The sequence below is a fragment of the Haemaphysalis longicornis genome, unplaced genomic scaffold (genome assembly GCF_048455015.1).
Source record: "Haemaphysalis longicornis isolate Haplotype H1 unplaced genomic scaffold, Haemaphysalis longicornis Haplotype H1 scaffold_4, whole genome shotgun sequence".
Classification (NCBI taxonomy): domain Eukaryota; kingdom Metazoa; phylum Arthropoda; class Arachnida; order Ixodida; family Ixodidae; genus Haemaphysalis; species Haemaphysalis longicornis.
The window spans coordinates 108,135,029-108,150,736 of NW_027526361.1; the positions used below are offsets into that span (position 1 = coordinate 108,135,029).

General features: G+C 45.7%; 1 protein-coding gene across 2 annotated transcripts; it reads right to left on the reverse strand.

Annotated features, from left to right (window-relative positions):
- Window positions 1-795: 795 nt before the first annotated feature.
- LOC144180480 (uncharacterized) lies at window positions 796-5,913 on the reverse strand. Of its 2 annotated transcripts, XM_077708820.1 has the most exons (3): window positions 5,719-5,913; window positions 5,455-5,560; window positions 796-1,341 (listed from the first exon to the last, which is right to left on the reverse strand). In XM_077708820.1, the coding sequence occupies exons 2-3, from the start codon at window positions 5,515-5,517 to the stop codon at window positions 865-867; spliced, it is 540 nt and encodes a 179-aa protein (XP_077564946.1). In that variant the 5' UTR covers window positions 5,518-5,560; window positions 5,719-5,913; the 3' UTR covers window positions 796-864. The 2 variants fall into 2 exon arrangements, with proteins under 2 accessions (XP_077564946.1, XP_077564945.1); XM_077708819.1 differs by lacking the exon at window positions 5,719-5,913 and having other exon boundaries at window positions 5,455-5,692.
- Window positions 5,914-15,708: the final 9,795 nt, after the last annotated feature.

Sequence of the window (15,708 nt, forward strand, 5' to 3'; positions counted from 1 at the left end):
CCTTATTTCCCTGCCTCTTGGGGGTGGGAGCTTCATCTAACATTTGGGAGATCACGTTGCTTGTCCTGTGTAAATTTTGCAATGATTGATTGCTTTTGCCGAAAATAATGCTGCTGCACGTTTTTGTTTTTTTTTGTAACGGGCGCATAATATTAGGTCAATGCGAAAGATGTACTTCCCCTATACATGGAGACGCGAAGGTTCTTAAATTACAAAAATAAGATTTGTTACAAGCGTTCTGTAATACTTCGTTCTGGCCGAAAAAACGCTTCGGCATGCTGTTTCGCAGCGCATGTCTGACATTAACGCAAAACTTTTCCTTAACATTTCAGAGCTGGATCTCCAAAGAGGGCTTCATTTTTTCCGTAAAAACTAGGAGTAAAAACTCCAAATAACCGTGCGTTGTAAATTGCATTCGTGCCTGAAATATACATGTCGTTTTACATTTCTAAATGCACACATGATGTTGTCCGCGCGAGAAGGGGGGGAATGAAGGGGGGGAATGATTTTTTCTTTCTTTTTTTCCTAACATTTCTGGTTCCTACTTCCGTAGCAAGAAAAAGACATACGACTCCCCTGTGCCTCTTTGACCGTATTGATTGCTGGCTTTCGGGAAATTCAGCCTAGAAAAACGGCTATAGGAGAGGGTGAAATGAATCCAGTCACATTTATTTGTCACACAACTGGAGTCACCCTGAAACGCTCATCCGCCATTTCAAAAGAAGCAATTATGAATTGTGGCAAATTACGGGGGCAGTAGTTGCGCAATTAGGTCTGAAAATGAATACAACCACGTTTGTACATGTAGTAACCATTTATTGCGCAGTAACAAAAAAATGCCATCATCGTTTGTCGCTGTCAAGCTCACGACGACTTCTGAGAGGGTTTCCGCTTGATGTCGATGGCGTTGTCTATGTCTGACCCGGGAACTATTATTGGATGCGGCTCTGTCGGGCCGAGCGTTGGCTGAACTGGACGTCTGCGACGGTTAAATAGCGTCAGGCCCCGGTTCCCGAAGAGGTTGAGGAGCAGTCCAGCTCCGGGGGGTCGCCGCCTGCGATGAGCTGCGTCAAGCTGGAAGTTGAGCAGGGCTGGCACGTTCAGGCCCAGCCCGGTGCCTGCGGGCCCAGTCAGGAGACGCATGTTGAAGAAGTACGGGATGCTGATGCCGAGGTTGAACGGGTGAAGAGGGTGGCCTAGGGTCTTGGACTTCTTTGCGGACTCGACAGGCGTCCCTTCCCCCGCAGCTTCCTCCGCGGGGGACGCTGGAGCTTCTGTTGGCTTTTCACTGCCGGGAGCCCGTTCAGTGACACCACTGGCTTGGACTCCATGGTTTACGTCCTAGAGGAGAGATGAGTCTATGGTCAGGAACGAATCCAGTACGATAGTATAAGCGCACAACAACCTGACTTGAGCGGGCTAACAAGGTAGTAGCAAGGTAACACGGCCAACGTTTTTGATTTGGTGGCGTGATTAATGTTCTTATCCAGGGAGGCAACATCTATACCTTAACGCAATCGAGAAATGATGTTTTCTTCGTCTGCACCGATTCCCGCAATCAATAAACGTTGTACAAAAGGTATAAACACAGTGAAAGCGAGTGACGAGTAGAAAAAGACCTGCGTGCTATGGAATAAACTGTGAACTATGCATGCCGAATATCAATCCACAGCGGCTTATTGCGATGCTAATACCTATACTAGTAGTTTGAACTCAGCGCATTTGTCAACTACGCCTTATCGCTATTGTGATGCGTTCAGGTCAGAAACCTTACTGTAATCCCAATACGAGTGCTCCAAACTAAGCGACTCTAGTAATTAAGCCTCACATCCGGTTTGAGAAGCGGTTAAACCGTTGTTAAAATGACACGTTCAGGTCAAAAATAATACGGTGGGGAATTTTTTATGCCGACATTTACGACAACCCATCGCATAGTTGCATTTATACCGATGTCAGCCATCGCCTATCACTATTGTTAAAGACCTCGGGTGCTTTCCGTTATCTTCAGCCAACCCGCGGCCCAAGCCCTCATTAAAGCAGAGTGAAGATACTTGTGCGCTTCAAATAAAATTGTGCCAGGTAAACGCTTCTAGAGTAATGTTTATGCATACATCTTCGCGCTTTATAATGCCGGCTGCACTCACCGAGTGGCGCTTGGAAAGCAAATGAGAGCAATATGAACTGGCCGTCCCCTCCCCTACACTCCCCTTCACTCCGAATTAATTAATGCAGCGTTTACCGCGAACTTTCATCCCGAAAGCATACCACCAGCTTATTTCACTTCCTTAATTGTTACTAGCTTTTGTAATAGTAGGTTTCCCAACTGCGAAACCATTAACACTAGAATAGCCACAGACAGCTGTTGTATAGCTTGGCCTTCGGTTCCCCTTGAGTGACTAGAATACATGCACAGCCAAGAATCACATTAGGTGGCTGACTATGCCCTGCATTATTTTTGGTCGCCCCGCAGGGCTTCGTTAGAGCGCTGCGCATAGCTTTTGTTTTCTTCCCATTTTAAACTCAATCTCCCCGCACCGATGGTAAGCGATTTCATAGAACGGCCATCCGAAGAGAGATAATGTGTGTTTCTCCTATAGAAGGCCATATGTACGCGTCGTTTGTCGTGAACTTTGTCTTTCTTTAACTACAATCCCCAGATTACCAACGTAAACGAAGATCAGTTTTGTCGACTGCGTTCAGCGCCTAGAGCCCCCCAGTTACTGCAGTCAAGGCGCGCGTGTACCCTTCGTCGGTCGAGTCAACCCCGCGGACACGGGAAAGCATGTACCCATAGACCCCCTTCATGATTGCTCGACCATGCAGCCAAGGATGGCTTGCACTGTAACCGCCGACGTAAACAACAAAAACTTACGCTAAATCAGTCCAAAAAAACAGGTCGGTTGAGCTCATTACGTAAACAAAAATATAAAAATTCTGCAGAAATTCAGAGATTTATCTACTAATGCGCAGCATTCTTACGCCGCTTGTCTTGAGTACGAGCTTTTATTCCAGCAAATCTTTTATTGTTTTCTAAATCCTGGCCGACCAATTTACGCTATTATAAGTATTAAGAGTGGAACTTTCGCATAATCTGCATTACTGTGGAAATGCAGGGCGTTATACGGTTCGCCATTTTTCGTAATTTTTTATATTTCTTCTATTTTTTTAGTGTTTCAAAATCTCTTTCTACCAATTATCTCCGTTACGCTAATATAACGATTACAGGGGGAACATCCGCAAAATTTGTATTGTGGGAATGCAGGTCGTCATATGAAATACTATCTTTTTATAGATTTTTTTTATTTTTGTTGTTTAGTATTTTTTCAAAATTTTGTTCGACCAATTATCGACGTTTACGCTATCATAACGACTGCAGGTGTAACTTTACCGAAATCGGCATTATTGTGGAAATGCAGGGAGTTACACGGTTCGGCTTTTTCCGTAATTAGTTGTATATTTTTCTTAGTTTTTAATAATTTTGTTCGACCAATTACAGTTAAATCTGGACGTAACGAAGTTGACAAAAATTCGCATTTTTTCGTTAAATCCTGGTTTTCGTTGCATGCAGGTTTCGAATTAAAGTTCGTGGAAGTGAAGCAGAAACGAAACCAATATTCTGGGCACCAGTGATGCTGAACTCCCCTTTGTTCAAGAATACATTTCACACTGCAAAACTGCGTGATTTGCCCTTTATGCGACTGCACGACCTCCGAAATCACAAACGTAACTAAGTATAACTTTTGCATTTTGATAGTTTTCGGCGCCTTAGCGCGTTTTAAAAACCAAACTCATGCTAAAAGGGCGCCTTTCCGCGAACTTCGTGCTCTTTTCTACAAGTCAAAATTGTTGAAGGGATGCCAGCTAGTACACTGTACCGGGCGGTGGCGTTCTTCTTTCTCGCCGACGGAGACGGCATTTAAAATTGTTGCGAGCTTTGCTTGGAAAGACAAATCTTTTCGTATTCAGGCAGTAGAAATCATGCACGAACCCATACCACAGATATCAGTGGAGACAACACGCCGACAGGCAGGCCAAGCACCTAATAGACACCACACTCACACGTGGAAGCAGACCGTACGTTGCGGTGTCGGAGAAATTTGCTAAATTAGTGCATTTCGCCAGCCGATTTTTTTAGAGAAAGGGCAAAATACGTTGACTTATCAGGGTAGCGAATTCGTTATGTCCAGGTTAACCTTCGCAACTCCTTTACATAGAGGTCATAAACAAGTGGGCTTCGATGAAGGTGGAAACGGGGAAATTAAAAACTTCTTTAAATCCATGAATTCGTTACATAGAGGTCCATTACATCCAGGTTTAACTGTAACTCTCTTTGCGCTATTATAACGATTACAGGTAAAGTTTCGCAAAATCAGCATTATTCTGGAAATGCCATGCGTAGTGTGTTTTGCCATTTTCCTATATTTTTTTGTTTCTTATTTATTAGTTTCTTTTTAATTTCGCCCGACCAATTACCTCCATTTACGTAATCACAGCGATTACTTTTGAAACTTTCCCGATATCCGAATCATTGTAGAAACGCAGGGCGTTACACAGTTTACTGGTTTCCGTAGTTATTTTATATTTTTCTTATTCTTCTAGTTTTTTTCAAAATTTCCTCCGTTATTCTTATCTCCAAAACTATCTCTATTTACGTTATTATAGTGATCAAAGGTGCACCTTTCGCAAAATCTACATTATTGTGAAAATACAGGGCGTTACACGTTTCGGCTTTTTCAGTAATTTTTTTTTATTTTTCCTGTTTTTTAGTTTTTCGAAATTTCGTGCGATCAGTTACGTCCATTTACGTCATTATAGCGATTACAGGTGGAACTTCCACAATATCTGCATTGTTGTGCAATTTCAGGGCGTTAGAGTGTCCTGGCTGTGGGGGTACTCGGCAAAAAATGCTACGCATTAAAAACATACGGGCATTTGACTGCCCCTAAGTATCTACGACAAGCAATATTGCTTAAACAACGGGAATAGAGTGACCTTGACCAGTTTTCCCAGCCGTTTAGTTTGTTGCTCTACCTACTTTAATGCAATGCAATCGGCTTACCACGAAATCAAGAAGTAATACTGTGCACTTTTTTTAGATGGATCTAGCTTCTTCGTCGGCAGCAAGCTCTTTGAGGCTGGTTTGGCGCAAGCGCATTCCATTCCGTTATAACCACGCAAGAGAAAGGACCACACCTTTGGACATATGCTATAGAAGACAGGATTGACTATCATTGAGTTGTCTTCGACGTTGCTTTATAGCTGCCCTGACAGATAAGAAAAAAATTCCGTCCTCCTTTCTGAACATCACAAGCATATGACATCTGCTTCGTATCGGAAGATTGCCGATACGTTTCTGCGCAGAAAGCAGAGTTATTTAATTAAACCAATCACACGGCACCATTGTCGATCGCTTTCGCATCACGTACAGCGCACCCGGTTAAGGGAAACGCTTACCTGTAGAAGGAGAATGGCGGCCGCAGAAGCGATGAGAAACCGTGAAACCGAGCGCGCGAGCATCTCGAGAGAGCCTCTCCGCAGCGAGGAATGCAAAACAAGTCGCCTGCGAGAAGACGCAAAGCAGTGTCGCTCTGGGCGTGGCGACCGAGGACCCACGCGGAGTCGTTCCGAAAAGCCTCAAACCGGCTCTCCTCTCCCGCCTACCCTCCCCTTAAATACAGGAAGGTTGTTGTTGTCGACCCCCCGACCGAACACACTCACAGAACATCAGGCCTGCCTGGCCCTTTCCGGCAGCCGACCCGTCGACGTCAGCTGATCCTTCACCCCGCGACCGTAGAGACCGGTGTGGCTGGCCGGACAGCGCGGCCCCGGTCGACCGCGCAAAGTAGAGGAGGGTTGAGGTCAGGGCGCCGTGGCGGCGGCGACGACCCGTCGTAGATCACAATCGCTCGGAACTCCACAAAAATACCCACCAAAGTGTGGGCTTGAAGGGAAAAAAAAAAAAAACTGCTCAGAACGGAGGCTGTATCTTGTTGTTGTTGTTACTAACTTCCCCCCAAGGGCTTTCACCTTGAGAGAACGCTTGTACACAACGCAGACCGCTTTCGCGTTCGGAAAGGGACGTGAAGCGGAGAGTGTTACCCTACCACTGGGTGCCACAAATTTATGTACCGCTCCGTGGTGACGACGTTGCTGTAAACGACCAAGCCAACACACGAGACTAGAGTGGTTTTACATCACCGTAACTTGCGGCACTAAGAAGCTGCTATTCTGAGCCCGTATTCTAGAACCTACGTGAGCCGAGAGGTCGCCGGTTTTCGTTCCTGCTGACACCGGTCCGACTGCATTGATGGTAGCCTCAGAAAAAAAATTTCGTGTCCTTGGAGCCGTGCGCGGGAATGATTTCGGGCTTTCATGGGCGTTCATAGCGGGAACCTTTATTTATTTATTTATTTATTTATTTATTTATTTATTTATTTATTTATTTATTTATTGTTTACAAGTACCTACATCGCCCATTGGGCACTGTGTAGGGGGTTACAGTTGAAAATAGAATACGAACATGAAATTACAACCAAACTAAAATCACACATAACATTATACAAGACATTTACAGCATAAACATTTACATAAACATTTACAGCACATCGTTGCAACAAAACTTCAAAACAGAGGAGTACAACGAAAGCAGTAATTATACATATCCAAAATAAACAACCTAAAGAAGTAGAAAGCAAACGTTCGTTAAATGGGTTATTTCATCAACTCGAAATGCGTTTCAATGGCTGTTGGGAAATTATAATCGGAGAATATCGGTATTTTTAGCGCGTTCCAGTCGCTCATAGAGTTTGGAAAGAAAGGGTATTTAACGACATTCAATCTACAGGTATATTCTCTAATTTTATATGCGTGATCTTTCCGTTCGGACATATAACTAGGTGTCTTTAAATACCGTTCTTAATTTATTCCAGTCTTACCATGGTGTATATTAAAAAAAAATTATGTCCTTGAAGTTTTTGTCGTCCACAAAAGCGTTTCCATCCCAAGGCCTGAAGAATTTTTGCAACTATAGTTGCAGGGCTCAATATTGGCTAGGACGATCTGCAGTTTTGAACTTAAGTCCTGTACGCTGGATTCTCTTTTTTTTTTTTCTGTTAGCGAATTTCAGGTGGCGCTGGCTATATTTAACTAAGGTTAGTCTCACGTATCTAGAGGTTTGTGTAAAAACATTTTACTTCCCCGCCTACAGTGCGAAAGTCGCCACTGTACCGGGTGGGCTGACGATTGGTTTACACCGGAGTAGCTGTTATCTTCAAAACACGTGTTTACATTTTTTCCTGTCTTTTTATTTCACGCGTTTGCTTCCTCTTGAAAGACAGGGCCCTTGACGTGATCCCAAACGACTTGCGCCCCACTTGGAAACAGAAAAATTGGCCGCGTATCTGCTACTTTCGTTGCAAATATCGAGAAAAGACGATGTAGTCTATCGACTTTTGCCAAGTAAATGCCTCCCTTCCCTTTCCCGCTCACCTCTCATGTTGTTCCTCTTGCGTGGCGCTCCTTCCAAGGTAAAGACGCCAAAGGTTTGCTTAAATCATTTTAAATTTACCGCGTACCATGCTCCAGGCCGGGTGTATCGATGCCAACGCTGCCGTGCGGCGGAGACGCGCGTGAATCAAGGCGCCCTACTTCAACGTTGATATAACCACGTTGCCCTGCTCCACGTGCGTTCCAAGCAGAACGTGTAACCTATCTAGTGGAACCTTTCGCAACTGTTGGCGGTTGATTTCTTAGAATGGCGCTAGAAGCTATAGTGGAGCGGGCGACAGCAGACGACGGCGGAGTGAATTTTTTTTCAGCAGTTCATGAAGTATTTTTTTCGCAGAAATCAAGCATGTATGATTTTTTATAAAGGAACACTACAAATATCCCTTCTGTATTAATTTTCTGTCTTATATTTGCGTAATGTTTTGTTCTTCTTCAACAATGTTGACAAGTATGAACATTACACCGGACTTAGACGGGTAGATTTAGCTGTGACTATATAAGACTATTGCGCAGGCATTGTTATACTTTGGATGGGGGGCTGAATCGAGTCACAGACAGAAACACAGACAAACAGACATACAGACAGACCAAAATTTCTGTGTTTCAATAGCCCAAGAAAGACTATCGTCTTTAAAAATGTAGCCCCCCACTCTGTAATAACACAAGAGTACAGGCGGAACAGAGGCAGCTTCCCGGAACGTGCTCACCCCGCGTCGTTGCAGCTTTCGAATGCGTATTTCAAAAACCTTCCCAACTTCTTCGTCCTGCGAGCTGCCCTTTCGTTGGGCTTTGCTAATGGCTATTTAATTGGCCCGGGGGACGAATTGCAAAGCATGATTTCTGCACTGGGCAAGCCGAGTAGAATCGTGGGACTGAAAATTCATATGCAGAAAACTAAAGTAATGCTAATTAACCTGGGGAGAACACAGCGGTTTGAGATATGTGGCGATGCAGTGGAAGTGGCAAGCGAATATATATCTACTTAGGCCAAGTAGTGACCCTGGATCCCATCCATGAGAGGAGATAATTACAAGTATAAGAATGTGGTTCGGTGCATTCGGCAAGCATTCTCAAATAATGAATGGCAGCCTATTTTTATCCCTGAAGAAGGAAGTGTATGACAGCTGCATCTTACCGGTACTCAACTACGGGGCACAAACTTGTAGGACGACTCAGCGTGCAATGGAACGTAAGATGATAGGTGTAACATTAAGCAACAAGAATATAGCGGAGTGAGTCAGAGAACAAGCGCGGGTAAATGGCATATTAGTAGAAATTAAGAAGAAATGGGTGTGGGCAGGCCATGTAATGCGAATTCAAGATCACCGTCGGCAATTAAGGGTAACAGAGTGGATCCCTAGAGAAGGCAAGCGGTGCAGGGGGCGGCAGAAAGTTAGACGGGCAGATGAGATCAGGAAGTTTGCGGGGATAAATTGGACGCAGTTAGCACGGGACTAGGATAAATGGAGATCCATGGGAGAGGCCTTTGCCCTGCAATGGGCGTACAAAGGGTGATGATGGTGATGATGATGATTTCATTGGCGCAGTTGGGGGGACTACCTAACATCGCACGTCTAGAACAGTCCAGGACATGCCAATGTTATACAGTAAAAGCTCGTTAATTCGAACTCGAAGGGGAGCACAAAATTGTTCCATTAGCGGGCGGGCGCTAGAATGAATAGACATCGCGCCACACTGCGCGGGCAGAACACGAAGACGCCACCTCTGAACTCGTTATCGCGAATTGGGCGCTACTACACATCTGTGGGGCCCAGACCAGCGTCCGCGGCACAAATAGAACCTGAAACAGCATGCGGCGGAGCACTGGGACGGCGGCGGGGCGCCCGGTGCGGAAGCGAAATAAGCTGTCGCAGCAGGGTAGCGCACGCGCTATGCTGTTGTTGTTTTTCCGTTGTTTTGCATCTTCAGTGAATGTGGTTTGATTTGGATTTGCAACGCATTGTAATCACTGTGGGCCGGTTTTTTTTGCGAGGAGGGATGGAAACCTGGGGATCCCAGTTCGAATTAACCGTTGCGGATACCCACGCGTTCGAATTATCGGGAGTATTCCCGTTTTGAAATATACAAAGCTGTGCCGGGCGCAGGGCGTCAGTTCGAATTACCCGTGAGTTCGAATCAACCGAGCGCTAATTAACGAGATTTCACTGTATAAGCTTCAGTAATTAAAAGGTCTATATCTGTTAAAAGGTCTAGAAGGTGGACAAAAACTGCGGCACTAGGTAACCCGAGCTTTCAGTGTGACGCCAGAAAGGATGAGTGCTTCCGCCGCGGTGGCCCAGAGCCTAGGGCGTTCTGCCGGCTGAGCCCAAGGAAGCGGGTTATATTCCCAGCCGAGGCAGCCGCTTTTAGGATGGAGGCGAAAAGCGAAAATGTTAGTGTGTTCGAGATTTCCGCGCACGTTCAGGATCCCAAGGTGGTCAAAATTAATTCCGGAGTCCTCCACTCAGGCGAGCCTCATCGCCCACATGTAGCTTCGGCGCGTTAAACCTCATAATCAATGAAGGACGAGTGCTTCCCAGCTAAAAAAAAAAAAAAAAAAAAACAATGGCGCGTTCTAGAGCCGCGTTAGATAGGATATGGTTTCATGAGGTTCCTGGAATACGAGGCGTCTCCCCACGTGTGATTTATGTCGGGACGGATACATCTCCAAAACAGCGCGCACTAACTTTTAGGCTAGAACGATCCTTTGCTATGCTAGGCACTACTGCCTTACAGAAATTAGTCACTGATTGTGTCAAAAAATGCAAATTTGTCATTTATTCCAGCGGGTGCCGGCGGCATTTACAGCGGTTTTTTAAAAAAAAAAACGTCTTTCCTGTTCCGCGTTTTCCTCCTTTCTTGCAACCAACGGAATTCTCATGGGGCCGCCAAAATCACCGTCTTTAAGTTCACAAACAGATGAAACGGAGCCTGCAGGGTGGTCGGGTTAGATATTTTTGACCAGGTGCCACGAGCTGCCACGGGCTGCCGGCCGATGCTCGCATTTAAACATCCTTTGCGCGTCGGGCGGAAGGATTCTAGATGGCAGTACATTGAAATAGTCACAGCGCGAAAAGGAAGAAAGACAAAGACGACGGGACGGGGGCAGACACCAGGTAGACTATTGCCGGTGCACAGGTTCCTAAGGTTTCGAAAGGATGTCCTTCACAGCTTTCCGCCGCACATAAAACAGGAAATTTATGAAGCCTTCTGCATAGCTCCCGGGCGTCGCGAGTAGCTCTGAGGTACTCGCGACGATTTATGTTTAAATGAAAAAAAAAAGCGCTTCAAGACGACAGGACGATGCCGGCGCTATGTGCGGCAGAGGTGGGCCGTCATGGCCAGCAAACATCCGCTAAAAGCGTCGCCGCTCTGGCGGGATCTCCGCGACACCGTGGGATGCGTAGCTGCCATTCATGACGCCGGTTGCGGACAAATGATTGTGTAGGACGCGCAAGCCCTGCAGTTGAACGGATGAAATGTATTTGGGGAAGTATCTACGTGTATGCGACTGCGGTGTCACCAATATTCCTCGTGTTTTGGGGCGAGCACTCCGCGAAGTCGCAAGTTTAGCGTTGTGGTGATAAAACATCGTGTTTGAGTTTTCTTAACGTGATAGCGTTATTAGGCTCATTTTTCCATTCCGCCTTGGCTCCTAGCCGTCCGCTATCAGCCGTATTCATCAAGCGTCCACGAAAATACGTCACCGCTTCCACCCGGAAGCTACGACAGAGGCAGCAAGATTCGAGGCACCCGCTGAATCGTAATGTGGCCCAACAGCAACTGAAATTTTCGAAAAAACTCAATGATACAACGGCTGATACGAAAGAAAGGACACGCGTTTTCAGCAGGTGCCGCGCCTCTGCTGTGAGGTTTGTTTAATGTCCAGTCGGTGTAATCATGCTCGGCAGGCACGGCGGCTACCCGTACCGGACACTTACGCCGTCACACCAAAGCGTGTTTCCAACAGCAAATAAAAATACAATTTCCTTTATTTCATGCACGAAGGTACATGTAGGGTACGAGTCCCCGGGATGATTATACTACCTCAGCATCTTCATCGTACACCGGAATCTCGAAGCAATGCCGTTTTCGTTTTCTCCTTCCATCAGGAAATGGCCCGGCCGCCGCGGCCGGATACCGAACTCGCGTCCGGAAATCCAAGCAGCGCGACACCTTACCCCCTGAGCACCGTGCCCCTGAGCCACTGCGGCGGCCTTTCCACCGGAACATGCCGGCACCAATATCGGGTGACCCTAACAAAACAGGGAGAAAAGGAAATAGGCCAGTAACTCAGAAATCAAGGAAGGCATAGATTACAAGCAGAAAATAAAAAAATTAAGCCCACTATAAGGTTTCAAAATTGTTCTCAATATTCCCACGGTTTCGTCTTCACTGCAAGCTCGGTTTGGCGAACGACAGATGGCGTCACGCGGCCAAGTTAAAAATCACCCTAAAGTAGGTACGGATGTCTTCCAAGAGAACAGTCACATACTAATGCTCAGCGTGGCTTCAGAGCCAAACAGTTGTACCAAACTCACAATCGCCAAAAAATTCTGGCCCACAAATAAAACGCCCAACCAAAAAAGAAAAAAGAAACAATAACATTGGTGCTACCACTGATCATGACCCGAATATTGCAGTGCCTACCGTAGCACAAATTTACCCGCGTCTAAGAAGGTGAAAAAAGGACCATCATCAGGACAGCATATAAGAGAGTCCTCAACCTCGTAGTTTTCACCGTGAGACGAACTAGTGCCGAGTGGATCACCAGGGTAACAGAATGGAGATGCATAGACCGGTCTAGAAGAAGGAAAAGGAAAATTACTCATCGGAGGTATAACATAATATTCGGAGCAAAGAATGGACTCGGGCATCACAGGACAGGAGCGGGTCAAGGTCAGTAGGAGAGCCCTCCGTCCTGCAATCGTCCTAAATTGGATGTTGGCGATAATGACGCTGAATACGTCCTCAACTTGTGTCGTCCTAGCGCATTTCAAGAAATCTGAGAAAGCACTCTCCTAGCAGTAAGAGAGCGGATGGAAAAACAAAATCGGGGTGGGGGGGATTGTAAAGAAAACAAAACAGGCACCCCTCCCCCCCTTTTAAACTACTGCACGCAATGATAGACATGATACCGATGCAGCGACTCCGCATAATAACTCTCCTCTACCAAAATTATGAATCCAATCCTATACACGAGAAGAGGCGAAATGGCAGAATGAAGTTAATTCGTGGAAAGTTCCAAGGATATACGAAAGCGCGAGGCTCCAATTGTCGTAGTTTTCCTCCAACATACCGGAACAAAGAACTGGGAGATATGTGCATGGTAACCTGAAAAGCTCAACTATCAAAAAGAAGTGTAACAACATTATGGAATCTCTAAGGACATTAGACCGTTTTCGGCAGGTGAGTGCCTAAGCGCTTCGGTAACATATTCCCATTCACAATGCCAAAGGTCTGGAAGAGAATCGTCTGGAAGAGAACAACGCCCCCACCTAGAGGTTAACAAACATGCATTCCGTGCTCCTCGTGACCACGACTACCACACCGCCTTCCTCAAAATACGTTAAAAACGAACCGTCATCCTATGTCTAGGAACAAGATTCGTTCCCCTTACTGCAACGAGGACTCAATGCTGAACAATCACAAATTTTACGGTCGAAAAACCGGCACAATTATTTGCAAATCTATGTGCGTTAAGGTGACCAGCAGAAACACCTTACATTAACCTAAAACTCTTGCTAAAATCAGAGAAACAGCCAACATCTTGCACGCAACCCAGCGATGTCCAACGGTAAGGTCAGTGAAGAATAACTCAGGTCAGTGACGAACAACTCAAACATAACATTATCCACTTCTTAGAGACATAGGAAGCAACCAGCTCGTCACATCAAGATAAGCGCAAAGCTGATTGAGAGGGAAAGGGAAAGAGCTGCTGCATCTGGTGGCCTAGACTTCAGGTTCCACCCTTCAGCTCCATGCCATCTGTTTACCCAATTTTACTAAACCACATCTTTCTTCATGAACCACATCTTTCTTCATGAACTTTCTTCTCTCTCTCTCTTTCTGTACGGAAAAAGCAAAATTGTTCAGCCAGGCTTAGACAGCAAAGAATAAACATTTTGAAACACTGAAACAGACGCATCCTCGCTCAAAGTGACCAACACCTCGCACCCGCAACCTTTCACGCTCACATTTTAATGCAATGCAATACAACGCGATGAGGTTTATTTTGCAGTGAGGTTTATTATAACCCACATAAGTGCAGAGAGCCCCTGTTTTTCGTGGGCCACGGCGATTAAATACCCTTGCCGCTAGTCTTTCTCACTTGAATTACTTTTAGCGCTCGTGAAGCACAGATCGTAAATGCAGCGACGGCGTACCAAAACTCTCAGTGGGAGTCGAATTACCGCTATCACGCCTAACATCTTAGGATCAAAACGTAGATGTCTCTGAAACTTTTTTTGCTTTTCATTTACTCTTCTTTGGGCGCGGATTACTTCAACACGCAGACTGACAGCGCCACACGCTGCAGCTTCCCCAGAATCATCAGAGTTCTTTGTGGTTGACATGCCCCGGTTCTACTCACGCGCTGCCACGTTCGCCTGTGACGCGACATGACGACATCGCCAGATGCACTACGCTAAATCTCGCTCCGCCCCTGGCAACGCGCTTAGGTATTCGGTGATAAGGCATTCGGATTCTGCTCCGGAGATCCTGCTTCCATTCACGTGCGAAATCTACTGTGCTAAGTTTTCTGTTCAAATTAAACGAATACTCACAGAAAATTTCGAAGCTGAGATGACTGGTTAAACTGCTTCCCTTGTATATGGAGATATCTTTCAGCAAGTATGAACGGTAACCGTTTAGTATAACATATGCTAAATCCATTTTGCTCTTTGCCCGCACGAGAAAGCCCAAAGAGGGTCATCATGACGTCATCCCCTCCTTCCCCAAACTGTCCACGTCGGGGCTCCCAGGACGTAGCCGACGCGCTGGCTGCGGTTGGCGCGCGCTGGTACACCCCGTGTAACACGTCATGGTTTTGGGACTGACGTCATGCTGCCCGGGCGCGTGGGGAGGGTGAAGAACTCGGCCGGTCTAAGCGCGCGTGCCCTCGCTTGCGCGCGCGTCCAGCTCGGCAGCAGTGCGACAAGAACGGTGACGTCTCGGGAGCCCTCCTGTCATGGCAGCCGCTCGGCGCTCGTTTGGCCGAAACTGAAACTGACACGAATAAGCATCGCCGTAAATGATTGTTTACGCTGCGATCGCCCGCATAATGTGTCATTCTATGATTAGTAGGCTAGTAGGCACCACTAGTAGCGGAAGCAACGTAACACGAAAACTGATGTGCTTTACCGAAACTGAGTAAATGAAATGAAATTCACGCACCACAGTTCGACACCAACTCTCACATCTATGTGTTGTTTACTTTTTTCAACGCAGGCCATTTTCAGTACCGTACAACTCCGCTTCATTGAACAACGGGGAACTTAAAACTTTCATATTGATAAGTGATATAGCAACCCCTCTCAAGTAACGAGTTGGAGTGTCTGGCGTGTCGTTGATAAGTGGTGTGTAGTAACCATACCTCGGCAAAGTTGGCGCGGCTCACTCAAACTCACTCACAATTTTTTTTTCGAACCACCACTCACTCAAACTCTGACTCAATGCTGAGCAGCACATCTGCGCTCACTCAAACTCAAACTCACATTTAGCGCAAAACTCAAAACTCACTCGGACTCAAAACTCAAAATGTACTCAAACTCAAAATGGACTCAAACTCAAACTGGACTCAAAACTCAAAATGTTCTCAAGACTCAAAATGTACTCTAACTCAAAATGGACTCAAAACTCAAAATGTACTCAAAACACAAAATGTCCACGAACTCAAAATGTACTCAAAACTTAAAGTGTACTTAAACTCAACATGTACTCAAACTCAAAATGGACTCAAAACTCAAAATGTATTCAAACTCAAAATTGACTCAAAACTTAAAATGTACTCAAAACTCAAAATGAACTCATAACTGAAAATGGACTCAAACTCAAACTGGACTCAAAACTCAGAATGTTCTCAAGACTCAAAATGTACTCAAACTCAAAATGGACTCAAAACTCAAAATGTACTCAAAACACAAAATGTCCACGAACTCAAAATGTACTCAAAACTTAAAATGTACTCAAACTCAAAATGTA